This window comes from Peromyscus leucopus, chromosome 4 (genome assembly GCF_004664715.2).
Source record: "Peromyscus leucopus breed LL Stock chromosome 4, UCI_PerLeu_2.1, whole genome shotgun sequence".
Taxonomy (NCBI): Eukaryota; Metazoa; Chordata; class Mammalia; order Rodentia; family Cricetidae; genus Peromyscus; species Peromyscus leucopus.
The window spans coordinates 53,012,747-53,029,321 of NC_051066.1; the positions used below are offsets into that span (position 1 = coordinate 53,012,747).

The 16,575-nt window shown below is 43.5% G+C and overlaps 1 protein-coding gene across 1 annotated transcript in view; it reads right to left on the bottom strand.

Moving 5' to 3' along the window:
- The window catches only part of Pde11a (phosphodiesterase 11A), a 348,364-nt gene that overhangs the window by 36,817 nt on the left and 294,972 nt on the right, over window positions 1–16,575 (bottom strand). Inside the window, exons 16-17 of the mRNA XM_028880604.2 lie at window positions 5,239–5,316; window positions 3,378–3,441 (exon numbers count right to left, since the gene is read on the bottom strand). Coding sequence (XP_028736437.1) covers window positions 3,378–3,441; window positions 5,239–5,316 — 142 coding nt within the window. The remainder of the gene's footprint in view (window positions 1–3,377; window positions 3,442–5,238; window positions 5,317–16,575) is intronic.

Genomic DNA, 16,575 nt, shown 5'->3' on the forward strand with positions numbered 1-16,575 from the left:
AATAAAATATCTGGAAGAATTAGGTGACTTTCAGCTAATTCTTTTTAAAAATAAATTTAAATGATTTTTTAAAAAGTGTGTGCGTGCGTGTTTGCCTCACTGCCTGTGGCGCTCAGAGGACAGCTTGCAGGAGTTGGTTCTCTCTTTGCACCTTCCTGACAGGCCTGGGGAATGGAACTCGGGTTACCAGGGCTTGCCATCAGTCACCTTTACCTGCTGATCCATCTGACCCAGCACATTTTTCCAAACAGACAAAATGGCTCAGAAAGGAAGAGAACTACATCGTTCTCTCATGAAAGCTGTGAGACCTCGGGCCCTCAACTGAGAGAAACAGATTTCTTATATTTGCCTATTCCTGAATGCCAGAAAGCAAAAATAATCTAAGATGTTCATCTAGAGAAGAACCACGGTATTTTTGTTTTTTGTTGAATGCTTATGAGCACTTTCGTGCTTAAGAAACCACAAGCCTGTGACTATGTGAAACCAGCTTGTAACCTTCTTCAGGTGGGAAGCAGGCTGAGGCAGCTGCCTAACCTCCAGATCACAGGAGACAGTGAGAAAGGAATCATTTTCCTAGGGAACTAAAAAGCCGTGGAAGGAAAGCAAGTGAATGGGGAAGCCTCCCACAGGGAGCCCGGCTCACTGCTGGTGGAGACTTCATGGTGAATGCCTGGAGGGCTTGGGATCTCCATGGACCATTGGCTGCGAATGTCCTTTATCTCTTCTTGCTGACTGGGAGTGTTGTAGTGGTGTTCTGTGTGTGGAGGTGGCTGTCTGATGCTGTATTTTGGGCACGTGCAGGTCCTTAAGTTATACCCAGACCTGTGGTAGGGAAGGTACATATCATCTGGAGATTCTAGACTATGAGCCTGGCACCCTGACGGATGGATGGCCCACCTGATTTACCTTCCCTGGGGAGAGAATGGGTATGCTTTGTAAGGACAGGGAGTGACATTTCTGCTGATTTTAAGGGCAAACTATGCTAGATACATTCTCACAAACTGGTTCTGACTTTCTGCTCACTGGGCATAGGCATGGATTGTACTTCTTGGTGGAATAGGGTCATGTGACAAGTCTGGACCAGGGGATTATTGAAGGTATTTAATTTCTACTGTCAGGCCATCAGCTCAATCCAGAATGTGCCGAATGCTATGAGTGAGGCCTCATGAAAAACTGTCAACTCCTTTAAACGTGAGATTGTTGTTGTTGCAACTTCATGCCGGCTTCTTGGACATGAGCTTTGCAAGTGCCACCGTCATGTCGCAGGGTCAAAAGGTTGGACCTGTTTGAACGATGGTGTTTAAAAATGCAGATGGTTCCAGCCTGTGGAGAAAAACTTGGCCCTTTATGAGTGAGGGTGGTCTCTAATCTGCTGGGATCTATTTTAAGTTTTTTTTAGTTTTTAAGTTTTCTCCTCAGAAATCGGCGCCATCTCTGCAAATCAAGGCAGTGCCGAACCCTTCCCCTGCCGCTGTGAGCCATCCTCCAGCCCCACCCATGGCCTCGGCAGCCCCATGGCCTTCCTTCTCCTCTTGCATTCCTGTCCATGTTTCCTGGAGGTCTTACGTCTTCTGAGTCTGTGTCTTGTTCATTCTTTAGAACCCAAGGAATCCTGGATCACGCTCAACCCCCTCATCTCTCCACCACCAGAACAAGTTCTGAATCCAAACACAAAGGTCACATCCGGTGTGAGCTTGTACACTTGGCTAGTTTTTTCATTCAAATTTCTGGCTTAGGAAGAGTTGCCTTCCCGGGGTGAAGGTCACCAATGACTGTTTCTGCTGAAGCAGCTGATTGGTGACGGACTTCTGGTCTGAATAGTTACTGTGTTTGGCGTGACGGCAGTGATCCTCAAGTAGCCCAGGGGGAGAAGAGCAAGTCTATGTTTATTTCACCAGCGGCGATCTACAGAAGACCGTGGGCCACCTGTCCTTTCTAAGGCCCGTCCTTCCCATTTGTGAAATGCAGGTAATAACCAAGTTAATTTCTTAAAACTCCAAAATATCACTCCAAACTCCGTGGCTAAGATAAGAGGAAGTTATTCTTGTATAGTTCTTGGGGACCATGGTTCTACATCAGGGTGATGGGCAGAAGCCCAGGGGTTGGTGGTGTGCTCCTTTGAAGACTCCATCTGTCCTCATCCCTTTTCAGTGTTTGGCAGCGATCAGCACTTCTTGGGGTGTAGACATTATCATTTTAGTGCGTGTCTGACCCTCACATCGCCTTCCCTTCTGAATACCGAGCTCTCTCACAAGGACATTTGTGACTGGAGTTGGGACCTACGTGGATAGTCCAGGCTCTTCTCCCTCAGCAAATTCTTTTTTTTTTTTTTTTTTTTTTTTTGGTTTTTTGAGACAGGGTTTCTCTGCGTAGCTTTGCGCCTTTCGCCCAGGCTGGCCTCGAACTCACAGAGATCCGCCTGCCTCTGCCTCCCGAGTGCTGGGATTAAAGGCGTGCGCCACCACCGCCCGGCGGCAAATTCTTACTGACATCTACTCTCGCATGTGGAAAACTGTCCTTTTCTTATCAGGTAGTGGTTAATGACTTCTGGGATCATGATGTGATAACTTTGTGTTGTGGTTACTCAGTCTATGTGCTGACTACCTACCATACATTAAGTGAAACATCATGTACAAACCAGCCATTTATTAATACATGAATTTTTTCCCCCAAAACCTCATCTTAGGGTCCCATGGTCTCCATAATAGGTGTCTCAGGAAACTTAGTTGTTGCTAGCTAGTCCCGCACCCAGGAGGTTGAGGCAGGAGCATCACCTGAGGCAAAAAATTTGAGAGCAGAGTAGAGACTATATAGTTATCCCACCTCAAGAAAAAGTAAAATAAAATTAAAGAGGGGGAGATCTAAAGAGCTATTAACCCCTCAAAGATCTTGGTAATCAAGTAATTAGGGAACTACTTCATTCAAAACTACTATTGTTTAAAAATAATGCTTGGGTGCATTGAGAAACTGTAAAATAACTATTAGTCTTGATAAAAATTAAATGGGATACAGCACACTTTGGTTATAGAGCTCTCTGATACTTAAATAGTACTTGAAAACAAAACAGAATTTCACTTTTCCTGTTTTCTTTTTCATGCGTGATTAAACAGGATCTTGTGCTAAAACATGATTACTTATTCAAAATCAGTATTGTGACTCTTTGCCTTAAGGATGGTTATTCAGATTTAGCACATCACAAAAATCTTGCGGCCAGAAACAGCCTTGTTCATGGGAGCACAGGAAGAAAGGCTGTGGGGTTAGCAGGATGCGGCTCCGTGCCAGGCTGGTACCTATGCAAAGACTCTGTTCTCAGTGCTCAGCACCCCCACCCCCCTCAGTCCCTCCTCTGCTGAGCTCTGCCATTAATCACCACTTGCCTGTCTGGAGATCTCCCACGGTTTGGTCACGGCTCCAAGGTCACAGGCCGTCATTAACATCGATCTGAAAAACAGAACGGAGCAGCCTGAATAATCCTCTGCCGCATTCCTAAACAAACTCACCCTAGATCCATAAATAAATAAAATGGAACCGGGGTCAGCCCCACATCTTCTTCCCTCAACAAGGGGCCGCGCTGTTGAAAGCCGCCCTGTTCTGCCTCTCCCATGCAATGCAGCCACCACGGTCTGGAAGACAAAGGCCCCTCACATCCTCCCTGTCATCCTTTTGTTTAGTCTGCGGCAAATCCAGGAAAGCAGGACGGTCCTCTCTCTACACCGGAGTCAAGCAGGCTCTGTTAAAATAGTGTGCAATGAGGACACACACACACACTACACACACACACACACACACACACACACACACACACACCACACACACACACACACACCACACACACACACACACACACACACACACACACACACACACACACCACACACACACACACACACACACACACACACACACACACACACATGCACCGCTTAACTAGGAGAAAGGTGATCAGTATATAACATTGTGTGGCCGATGAATATGCTTACTGACTTAACACTGTTGACAGAGGACAGAAATCCACACCAAAGAGATGAGGTGCATGCTGTGTAGGGAGCTCTTTTATGTTCACAGTTCCACAGAGCCAAGATTTATCAGAGGAAGCCACACTATGTCACCTGGGTTACTACCTGGTGGTCACCATGTTCTATTCACATTCTCAAAACAAAAGAAAACAAACAAAAAAGCCAAACAACCATACCCAGCTAAGGTTCTCCTTAATCTTGCATGTGTAAAACACAGGCAAAACATGAATCAGGGTTTCCAGGGGGCAGATTTAACTAGGATTCACACTGAACCATGGAAACACTGGAAATAACTCCAATCACCGATAGAGTATTACCAGATACAGTGGGAGGGTGAACCATGGAAACACCGGAAATAACTCCAATCATTGATAGAGTATTACCAGATACGGTGGGAGGGTGAAGGTGAAGGTATAGCTTTGGATCCAGTCTGCTGTGTTTCAGCTACCACTCGAAGTGCACCATGGACGCAGCCAGGCGGTGCCCTGACCGGCTGCTCTTGGAAGAAAGGGCGTGTTGTGAAAGGTCAGAGGGCAGTCCTGCTGCCAGCTGGAGTTTAAAACCCTGCTGGATCTCAACGTTTTGGAAACGTATCTGCTGCCCAGATGGCAGAGCAGGATTGGAGTGGGCAGAGTCCCAGCTAACAATGGGTCGTTCACGGTGAGCCAGGCAGCACCAGCATAGGCCACCCCCCTGGACGAGAGCGGTATCCAAACACCCCCATGCTAAGCTCGTGCAAAGGGAGACAACCGGGTCTATTGTTGGGCTCTGATCCTCTGTAGCGAGCATCTGGCAATACTTGCTTTTCACTGGCTTTTGTACTGAGTGCTTTCCTAACTAAAGGACTAGCCGCTGGCTAACAGAACCTGCACTGTGGCCTCAGAGGTAGACCCTATTATTCTTATTTACAGACAAAAGCGTGGAGAGATGAAGTAACTGTCTCAAGGTGAATAAAGGGGTCGGGATTCCGTGTTTATCACAAAGCTACCAGACTGCTCAGCTTACTCTAAGGGTTCTCACTTCAGGCTCTGCGAGACAGCAGGGAGCCTGGCTGTGGGTAACGCACAGTGGTGTCTCCTGCACAGGAAATAATCTCCGTGAGATTGCCCACTTGGACGCACTTGGGATAACTCCTTAGGTTCTATTCAGTTGATGTACACAGAAAAAGCGTGACTAAACACCCAGTGGTGGAGAATCCACACAAACGCATGGTTTTTCTTACCGAAACACGTCACGGTGGCTTTTGATGTTCCAATCGTAGTCTCCTTTACTGACAAGCTCGAAGAATTCAGTTCTCCTTCTGCAGGAAAATCAAATGAAGAAAGAGGAGAAAATGCTGGAATGAAATTTCTCAGTATATGGAGTGACATAAACACATTTATGGGGAAAATCTAAGACCACCTGAACTCAGTAACTTAATATTTGAAGTCATGAGGCTAAAGCACTATCAAAATAAATCACTTGAAAATGTTGAGACATCAAGAGAAAGTTGCAATCATTTCTAAGTGTATTTACAACAAAGGACACTATAGATCCATAAAACAGAAAACAATGTGGTCAGGACTGTGTTGTGAAGCCCTCACAAATCCAAAAGTCAGAGGGGGGAGGCAAGGATAGACGAAAAGCAGGGGCAGTTCCAGAACGTTCTTTCTTCAGTCAGCATGGGGGACTCAAGACAAGATCAACTCTCTGGCAGTACATTCAAGGTAAAGATTTGTTTTCTAGCTCAGAAAAATAACAAATTACCATCTCAGTGCTTAAATTCATAGGGTACAGGGTGAGGAAGCAGCCGCGTCTAAACCGTAGCTCAATTGTCTGCTTGCTTGTGCACCTACAGGAAGTTACTAAAACCTTCTGAGCCTCAATTTCCCAAGGTACAATTTGGCTATCTAACTTGCTAACACACTGACTCACTGGGGGTGGGGGTGGGGATTAAATGAGATGACTGGCGTCTATAAGCGAGTAGCACAATGCATAAACATTTTACATGTCTTATACACACACACACACACACACACACACACACACACACACACACTTCTCTCTATGCCTATGCCTCTACATCTCCAGATGGATGGAAAGGGCAAAGGAGGTACATCTTAAAGTTATAAAATGTAGGGTAAATCATTCCTGGTTTTGAAACTTTCACAACTGGTCATTTTTGTCATGACAAAGAGAGAGAAAAAAGGGTATGGACATCATGAGCATTTTAAGAATCATTTCCCAAGTTTTCACCCTCTTGGCATTTACTGATCAGAGTACTTTAAAGATCGTGACAAGTCTCTTTTCAAAGTCATCCCACTCCACACCGATCTTAATGTTGCTCGTCAACAATTTCCTTGGTTCGAGAGAAGCTGGCTACCACACAGTTCTCTTGGAAATGACACTTGTGTGAGATCAGCCTTGAACATCCTGAGAGACAATGAGGTAGAAAAGCTTGCTTAAACTTATTTAACTATAGAATCCCATAGAGTGCTGACGTTTTAAAGAACACACACTGGAAAATACAATCAGGATGTACCAACCACGCTGGCCACCAGAGCAGTGTCTTAGAAATACCCCATGGAAGTCTGAGTGACAAAGACAAGATGCTGAGAACCAGCTCCCCTGGGTCTGGCCTGGGATGCTCAAAGAAGTTGACCAAGTTTGGCTTCCTTGTCCACTGGTGAGAATGAGGAGTCAATTTACCTGAAAGGGAGCCAGCCTGGAAGACAATATGTAGAAAACTTCCCTATTCCACACACAGAGCTTCTGGATCTCTCTCTTCAAGTGGATACAGGACAAGGTTACACTACAGACTGGAATAGACCCTAAGACACTCCCATAGCAGTGATCAGAAAGAAGAAGCAGGCAGTTACCTGTAGTCCTTATTCTGCAGTCCTTACTCTGTATAACTCACCATCGTTTTCATTTGGCCTGTTTCCTTCCAAAACAGAAAAGGAGGTGGATGAGTGCAAAGGTCCCAGGTTTAGACTCACCTTGACCCAGACTGTGACTCGCTAATGTGGTTCCTGTGGCTCGCATTAATGCTGACTGTGACTTGCTACCTGAGACTCCACATTGCTCAGACTCAGAGTCCAGCCTTCTGGGGAAGGATCTGAGGTGAGGTATGCTAAATGTTCAGGACTGATGGATCCCACTATCTTATTGTCGTGGTTAAAATAAAAATGACACGAACAGTTTATTGCCAGCAGCATACATAGGGGAGCGAAGGGCCAACATACAGACTGAAGCATTTATGCAGCGCTTTCCCATCGCAGAACAGAACTTAGTCTTCTTTCTAATTTTCTGGAGCAGAAAGTTGAGTCCAACAGGCATTTATGAAGTATTTACTCACTTTTATCCTAAGGATTTACTCAGCCTTATGGACACAAAGCAAGTGCTAGTATTTAAATGTTTTGAAGTTATCTAGGACAACCAATAAAGAAATAGGTGATTCCTTTTTAAATGTGGTGCTGTGGTAGTACCAATAATCTTGAGACTAGAGTGAGATGAGAGAGGCACTCCACAACACTTAAATGGGTGTCGGAAAAGCTCAGTCATGGGAGCTCACATATACACAAAATTAAAAACAAAGTAAATCTTTTTCAACAAAGCTCAAATTAAAATAAATACTACTTTAATACAGTATTTTTAATACTATATTAACTATATTAATAATATTTAATACTATAATAATACTATTATAAAAATCAAAACAAATTAAAAAACCATGGCAAATAAAATAGCAAAATTCTAAATAAAGATAAGTTCTGGCCCTTCGTTTGTGCAACTCATGACATGACATTTGTCTCACCGTAGTCCCACCCTCGATGCAGATGACACTTGTTGGGCCCTTCCTGAGTTCCTACGGGACTTTCTTCACTTACTATCCACATGGTTGACCTTGGAAAAAGTTACCTCACTGAGCTTCATTTTTCTGTTCGAAAAGAGTAAGCAGAGTGAGCACTAGTTTGTGTGTTTGTGGGTGGGTTTCATAAACTTGTTCGTGCAGAACACTCACAGAGTGCTGGTCAAAAGCCGATCCTCTGAAGGACAGGGTACGGCTCTAGTGCTCATGAGCACCTAACTAGCTCCCACAGCTGTGTGTCAGCTGGGACACAGAAGTCAAGGTTGGAACAACAGCTGGCCCAGCAGATAAGACCATCCTTCCGAGAGCACAGAGAGAGGCACTCAGCTTGGAGGAGCATGGAGGATCATGGGAGGCTTTCTGGAAGAGCTTGTCAGTCATCTTCTGGGCCATCATACTCACATGGGGCTCCATTTCAATCTATGAGTTATTTCAAGAAATCACCAGAATGCAAGCTCCTGGAGAACAGAGACCTGGCCTGTTATTCTTTCCTCCTCTGTTGTTTCTAGTGTCTGCCACAGTGCCTCACATATAGTAAGAGCTAAATGAATATATGTGACATTGGCAAAGAAATGAAAAAATGTCTCAGAAATCCATTTACATTTTGCAATAGTTCTTCATTCATTGGTTTTATATCCAGGTGCTAGTCACTGTTCTAGGGCATCATGGCCACCCTTTAGAGCTTTAAAAGCAATTTAAGATTTATTCAGGAAGAGCCCAGTCAGGTTCTTTTAGACTAGACTCTAATGGGCACAAACTGGATTGTAGCTAGAGTTTTCCTGCCTTGCCCACAGTCAGGACAAATCTTTGTCACCCGCCAGTCCCACAGCCGCTCAGACCCAACCAAGTAAACACAGAGACTTATATTGCTTACAAACTGTATGGCTGTGGCAGGCTTCTTGCTAACTGTTCTTACAGCTTAAATTAATCCATTTCCATAAATCTATACCTTGCCACGTGGCTGGTGGCTTACTGGCGTCTTCACATGCTGCTGGTCATGGCTGCAGTTGGCAGTGTCTCTCTGCCTCAGCCTTCCACTTCCCAGAATTCTCCGCTCTCCTTGTCCCACCTACTTCCTGCCTGGCCACTGGCCAATCAGTGTTTTATTTATTGACCAATCAAAACAATTTGACATACAAACCATCCCACAGCACTGGCTAGCGCAGTAAGTTGTATGAAATAAGAGCAGAATAAGTCAGAGCTGGTGTCGTAGGGCTGACAGCCCAGCCACAAGGGAGGCTGAAGCAGAAGGACGGTGAGTTCAAGGCCTCCCAAGGTTACACAGGAAGTTCAAGGTCACCTTGGGCAACTTATAGAGGACCTTTCTAAAAAATGTAAAGAAGAAAAGGGCTTGGAATACAGATCACTGGTAGGAGTTGCCTAGCACATGCAAAGCTCTGGGTTCTGTCTCCAGTACTGTGGGGGAGAAGTTCTGTGGAAGGGATGTATCATCTTTGATTCAGAGTGGAGCTGTATTGTGTAAATGGCTAAGTCACTGCAAAAAAAAAAAAAATCTCCTTTTAATTTATTTTTTTATTGTTCGAGAATTTCACAGAAGCATGTGCTTTGACAAAATCCATCCCCACATCCCCCTCAGTTCTCCCTCTAGTCCTCTCACCACTTTTGAAATCCTCTTTTCAAAACACCAACCTCTGGCCAGCAGGATGGCTCATCAGTTCATGAAACTTGCTGCCTGGCCTGGCAAACTGACTTGGATTCCCGGAACCCACATGGTGGAAGGAGAAAACCAACCCTTGCAAGTTGTCCTCTGACCTTCAGGGCATGCCCTGCCATCTGTACCCTCCACATCCACTTCAATATGTAAATGTCAACAGCCCCAGATCTCTGATGTGCAGTTGAATAGCATCATCCGAACAAATTCTCCAATGATAAAAATGTTAATAGCTGGAGTTTCGAGTGAGAAATTCTTAAAATCACTGAAATCAAACTCAGTCATGGGTTTAAAATGGCATTAACAGAGCTAGCTTCCATCATGTTGGGAAGGAAAGGAACATTTGCTATCCCAAAGGATGGTAGATAGAAGTGGGAGATGGAAGGATCCTTTAATAAGACATGAAAATGTAGCATGTTAATTCAATGTTTCCTCCATGGTTAAAGTGAGGCTATTTCTTGATAGACTGTATTTCCTCTGTCCCCCTAAGCATTGGCTATGATCTCTAAAGATAAAAGAAACTACTCCTGCAGATGATAATTTTAGCAAGTTAACCTTGAGAAACTGAGGGCCAGCCTCAGCTGTATGATAGAGCATGTGTCTATTATGCACAAGGCCCTGGGTTGGAGACCCTTGGCTTGGTTTTCAGCACCACAAACACACCACAACAGAACAAAACAAAATGCCCAAGTCCCATCGTTGGTGCAGCCATACACAGCATACAACAGAGAATGAACTTTCTACCTGTAAGATGTCTACCTCCTAAGTTTTGTAAAAACTGTCTTCACTTGTCTCCTTACAAGTTTTCTTTATAAGTGACACGAAATACTGCATATTTTAAGACATCATATAATAATATGAATAATGCATATGTATTTTTTGGCCACCTGCTTTTCAATATTGAATGTTGAGTGAAAATGTATGTTGTTAGATACAATTCTAGGCTATGCCGCCTCATTGGTTATGGTATTACAAGGTATATCATTGTTATCTGTTACGTATACATCCCCTGACGACGATTTGTTCCAATATTTTTGCGAATATATATGATGCTCCTATGAATAACATGCATCCATCTTGTGATTTTTTTTAATTCTGTGCATTTGCCTGTGTCTGTTTGCTTGTATATTTAAAATTGCCGAGTCATAGAATGATTTCTGTTTGTAGTTTTTTTCTTTTTTCTTTTTGTTTTTTTGAGATAGAGTCTTAAGAGCCTAACTTAACATACAGCTTAGGATGACCCTGAACTTTTGATCCTCTGTCTCCATCTTCCTGTGCTGGGATTACAGATGTGCACCACAGTTGGCTATGTTTGAGTTTTCATTATAGTTACTGACCATGAGAGCAGTTTTGAGAGTTTGAGAGAAATCTGCTATAATTCTTTCATTTTGCAGCGGGGGAAATTCAAGACGAAGGAAAGCGAAGTTATTTCCCCCCAGAGTCCTCGGGTAGTTATGCACTGAATCTAAATAGTTCTAAGTTCTCAGTCTCCCATCTCCAATGTCTAGGGAAGTCTCTATAAACGGTGTGCAGCAGAGTCTCTTGGGACCAGGTAGCCCTTTGTGTTGTGAGTTTACGCTCAGTCTCGGCTGCCAAGCTTCATGAAAGACGGTGAGATCATAGGCTGCTACCAATCCTGACAGAAGTTTCCATCACCAACAGGATGGAGGATGGAGACTCCAAAGGGGCAGCCGTTATCCTGTGTCAGGTGGTCCACAGCCGCAGGGGCTGTGTTTCTGCCCTCTCTCTTTGTGACAGTCATAACAAAGCGGCATGGGAAATTCACGGGGCATTGGGGGGATGAGTTTAATTCCCCCACATATCTGGTCCCTTCAGCATCTACAGGCATCTGTGCATATAGAGGACACAGTCAATGGCGTGGAGGAAATGGCTTGAGAGAGGAGCGTTTCTAGGAACAAGAGACTTGTTAAAATGAATATTTAAAAAACCACAAAACTATTTAACACCCTTGGATCGAGACTTCTTTTTCATGGGGAACTATGCCATTAACTTTCAGGCAGATCATTGAGAACCTTGGCTTTCAAGGATGATGCCAAGTGCCCTAGCCAGTGAAAAGCAACTTACTGGAAAATCTCATTTATAATCAGACATGTTTTTATTAGGCTTTTATTCTGCTCTCCTGATATATGTGCCACTCAGAAAAATAGCAGTCTTTAAAAAAGCGTCATTTGAACAGAACTACTAAATTTACCCTCAAGAATAATCCCAAAGATTGGCTATCTAGCATCCATCACTGCATTGAGACCCTTCCTGGTTTGTGGTATATCCTCAAGGAATCTTTTAATTACAAAATGAGAAATCATCATTTCTGTGTGCATTTTAAACAGGATTTTTTTTTTGTAAATTTACATACTTACAAAATATAGAATGTGTACGTGTATAATATCATACACATATATTATATTCAGTTAATGCCTTTGAATTTTCTGAAAGTTCATGAGTGTTAAGAAGTCCTGTTGTTTCAGTAACAGGCATAATTATGTGTTCCCTACAGTGTCAATTCCAGAGTCACCAGGTCGGGTCATGAAAATGGACATGAGCGGGTGGGGAGGGTGTGTGGATGGATGTCAGGATGATATCTGTCCTTGCAGGGTTCTCGCAGGAAAACCCCACGTGTACAACTCGTTTCAACCGCAGGTCCTTGGGTTGGTGTGATGGCTCCGTGGTGAAGAGCACTTGCTGCTCAATCAGATGACATCACCCACATAATAAGCTAGGTGTCCCATAGATGCCTGTAATTCCAGCTCCAAGAGACAAGGCATTGTGGCCTCTGCCCAAACACAGCAGCTGCACACATATTTGCTTATACACACACAGCATACACACTCCACGCACATATCATTTGATCAATTAATCAACCAACTATTACATTTTAAATAAAATAAATCTCTTAAAATGTGGACCCAGAAAAGATTTCTGGACTTTGGCAGAAAAGTCTTAAAAAGGGGACTAGAAAAATGACAACTTTAATGGTTATAAATAAAGAAAAAAGCTGCTTATTTTATTGTTTTGAGTCAGGGCTCTCACTATGTAGCCCACACTGGCCTCAAACTTGAGATTTCCCTGCTCTAGCCTCCTGGGGTTATAGATGTGTACCACCACACCTCTGGTATATTTAATTCTTAAGTGAATTTTCTCTTGGGTTTAAGCTAGCATTGGCCTGGACAACATTCCAAATGAGATCACATGTTTGATACTGTGGAGTTGTTGATATTGTGAGTAAAATTGGCAAACTACAGCAAGTCAAAGGACTATCATTATTCTAAGGATTGAAAACATCGGAGGATGAGGTAACACAAGAGAACCATTCGATCAAATCATAATCAAAGGCAAAGTAGAACACTGATGGAGCATGCTCCAGTCACTCTCTGCAGTGACTCCAGCTGGAGCTCTGCATGAGGCTGAGTTCCTGTTCCTCTCTGCCCCACGGGGATCTGGACCCCTAAGGGTAAGACCCACATTTTATCTACTTACATATTCTCAATGAGTAGCTCACTGCCTGGCATAAAGAAAACATCAGGGGTGGAACTTCCTGATTTCTGTTCCATCATCCTACCACTGGAAAGGGGATATGTATATGAGTTGTCTAAAGACACTTTGAAATATATCAGGAACTACTAAAATCTTTGCCTGTCAACCTACCACAGACCTTCTGACCTAACATTAGAAGAATTTTCTTGGGATAACTCATCAGGCTCTGTCAAAAATACAAGAATGTTTGAGAGATAATGATGGGTTAAGCTCCAGTGGTCACTAACATCTAATTGTTCATCAATTTCTTCTTCCCAATCCTGTGATTGGCTGAATACAGGCAACTGTGGAAGTTGAAAACACAGAACACAGTGGGCTCTTAATAAACACTCACTGAATGATGAATGAGTGAATATCTCTGTCTGAATAGCAGTAGCAATATTTGTTGAATTCATACCGTATATTTTAATAATTTATCTTGATATTACTGTAATTTTTCAAAGGAAGGTTGAACTATTATTCTAAACAATCTGAAAGCATTTAGTGCATGTGACTGTCATCAGATGCTTTTGAGACATGCTACATACTGCACCCATTTGGAAGGACAGCGGCAGAGAAAGCAGTCATTTGGACACTTCCCATAATTGCTGATGAAGGGTGTTTGTAGGGCACAAGAAGAAGTGGCAATTTTCAATCGGAGGAGTGATCTGATTAATTTCCAGAGCCAATCTAAAAAGCACGGGGCACCCAAGTGGTTGCATAAACGCTGAATTGTTTAGTAATTTCCAGTTTAAATAGTAGTCTGAAGCAATTACTTAACTATTTGTCATGGAGATCTGTAAGAGAATACATGATTTCTAGGTGATTACTCTTTGCAAGCCTAGGCATACCTGTCTGGTAAGATTGGGTGCTTTTAGGGTGGCGTGGTCATAGACAGCAACCCCATCTGTCAGATGGAGAGAAGAATATCTGCCTATAGGTTAATGTGAGAAACCAAAGTCAAAAAGTTAATATTCTGGGAACTCATTAGTCAGGCAGTATTTCAAGTTTAAGGGCCCCAAGAACTAGCTAAAGAGAAGGATGTGTAGCTTTCACTGTGACAGAAGGTGCTCTGTAGCTTGCTGAGGGAGAAAAGCCATCAACTCTGTGAGCTCCAATAATGACCAAGCTGGCAAAATGTGCCCATGGGTGCCATAGTGGCGTGGAAGCGATGGAGTTGACCAACCACTCTGGTTGGGATTTCAGGCCTGCTCCACAGAAGGAAGCTCATGCCTGGTAGTGTAAACTTGGCCAAGAACCCATGGGCTAGGGAGGTCCAATGCTCTAGAGGAGAACCTAACTCCTATTACTTTGCTAAATGAACATAGAATCACTCTGGGTGGTAGAGTATTGGTTGGGCTGGCACCTCTTGTGTTTGAAACTCAAGCTTACGTACACCAGAGTTAGTGCCGTCACTAATGCCTAAACATCTCAAGGACTGGGCCTTAGCGCCCCTTCATTACTCTTAAAAGACTAATCAGATCACTACAGAGAGAATGACAGAAGGATTGAACACATTCTGGAATCCATCTGCTTGTTCAAATGAACATTGGAAACAATTTACTGAAGCTCTCCAGCCTCAGTTTCCCCCTTCATACTATGAAGTTAGCGAGATTGTGTCTAACGGGCTGATGCCATAAAGGCTCTGGGAGTAGGGGCGGCTGATGCCGAGCCTGAGCATCCGAGTTTGATTTCTCAGACCCGCATCGTGGAAGGAGAGAGCTGACTCCAGCATGTTGTTCTCTGATCTCCCTGCATGCACCATAGCGTGCATGCACCCACCCAGACACACATGCACACACAAAGGAAATAAAAATGTAGCAGTGCTTTATTTTCAAAAGACTACCTGTCTCCTCCGCCTGTTTCTAGAATAAAATAGGATCTGTGTACGCCCAGCTCCTAAGTAAGCTCTGGGGACATATCACTTGCCGGTTTCATTACTAATTGCCGAAGCGGTAATAGCTCATCTTTGTTGGCTGGAAACAGTACAAATATCACAGGGCATCAGTGACGTATCTGAAGTTTTAACATTTGTGATTGTCGATCTCTCCCTCCCTCTGCCCACCCCAGTGTCATCTTTTACGGTGCGTATTTTATGAAGCTTCTGGCTGAATGATTTCTTTTTTATAAAGTGTTTTAAATTATCAGAGCTCTTTCCTATAGGTAATCTCCGTTGACTGTCACACCAGGCCCCTAGCAAATGGACCTGAGTAAAATGTCCAAACTCATAGTTCTGACAAGAAAACCAGGGCAGAGAAAGGTTAAAGTCAGCGACTCTCTTTAACAGTTGTGAGGTTGGTTCCTGATACAGTAGATTTAATTTCTGTTTGAGCCAGTGAAACGACTATTTAATTATCAAAGAATCATTAGATGGAGGACTCGGAACCAGGCACAGAATGTCAATTACAAAAAAAAAAAAAAAAAAAAAAAAAAAAAAAATTGATCAGCAAGAGCTGAGTTTTCGTGAGTTGGAAAATCAGATTGAATAATTGATCACCCAGAAGTAGGCTATGAACCTAGCTATTCACACCAGGGGTTTCGTCTGTTTGTTCTTGTTCTACTATCCTCTGGGTCCTCTCCTCTGCTGTTGTGGCATCTAGGCTCAAGGACACCCAAAGCCATTGGAAGTGAAGTCACTAGCTTGTGGCAGCTTTGGTGTCTCCACAGTTCTATGCATCTCACAGGTTCCCTTTCTGGATCATGACAGGAATTTCTGCTCCCAAGAACGAGCCGTGAAGCCTTCTCAAAGATGAGATCCACTTCTGTCCATTTGGCCATCTCTAGAGTGACTTTCTTCTTCCTAGAAAGTTTGACCAATTCCACTATAACTTTTTTTTTTTTTTATTTTATTTTTCTGTGTAGCCCAGCTGGCTTCAAGCTCATGGCAATCAGTCTACGTCAGCTTCCTATGTGCTGGGATTACAGGACTGACACTATACTTACCTCTACCATGATGTCTGATTTGGGTAGTCACGGCAGAAGAGTCAATGATAACTAGACCTATAGAGTCAGTCAAGGGAGCCACCATGTATCCTCTTGACCTTACTGTTCTCCAGCTGTTGCTAGGGTAATCAATATTACAAATTCTGTTATTGCTGCCCTGTGCAGAGCTTCCTGGGGTCCTGGTATGCTTGGACTCCTCATGTGTGGGAGCTGGAGACAGTTGTAGGAATTCCCAGGCCCTGAGTATGTACAACTTGGAAGTGTACAAGAGTTTGTAAGACTTGGAGCAAATTTAGGCTTATGAGGATAGAGGCTGGAGGCCAATTGGAAGATGCAACGTATGAGATGTTTCAGATGTTCCCTTTAGGTTCCAGCCTAGCTGACCATTGTGGTGACCAGCAAAGGGATACATCCTCAAAATAGTTTCCCTGACCCAGCCCTTCATCCCACTCTTACCTTTGGTGTTATTTTCAAAATTAAACTAAATGCACACAGGCCTTTGCCTCCAACTGCATTTTGGGAAAGAGCTTAGAAGACCCAGGTTAGTTAACTGGTTGAACTGA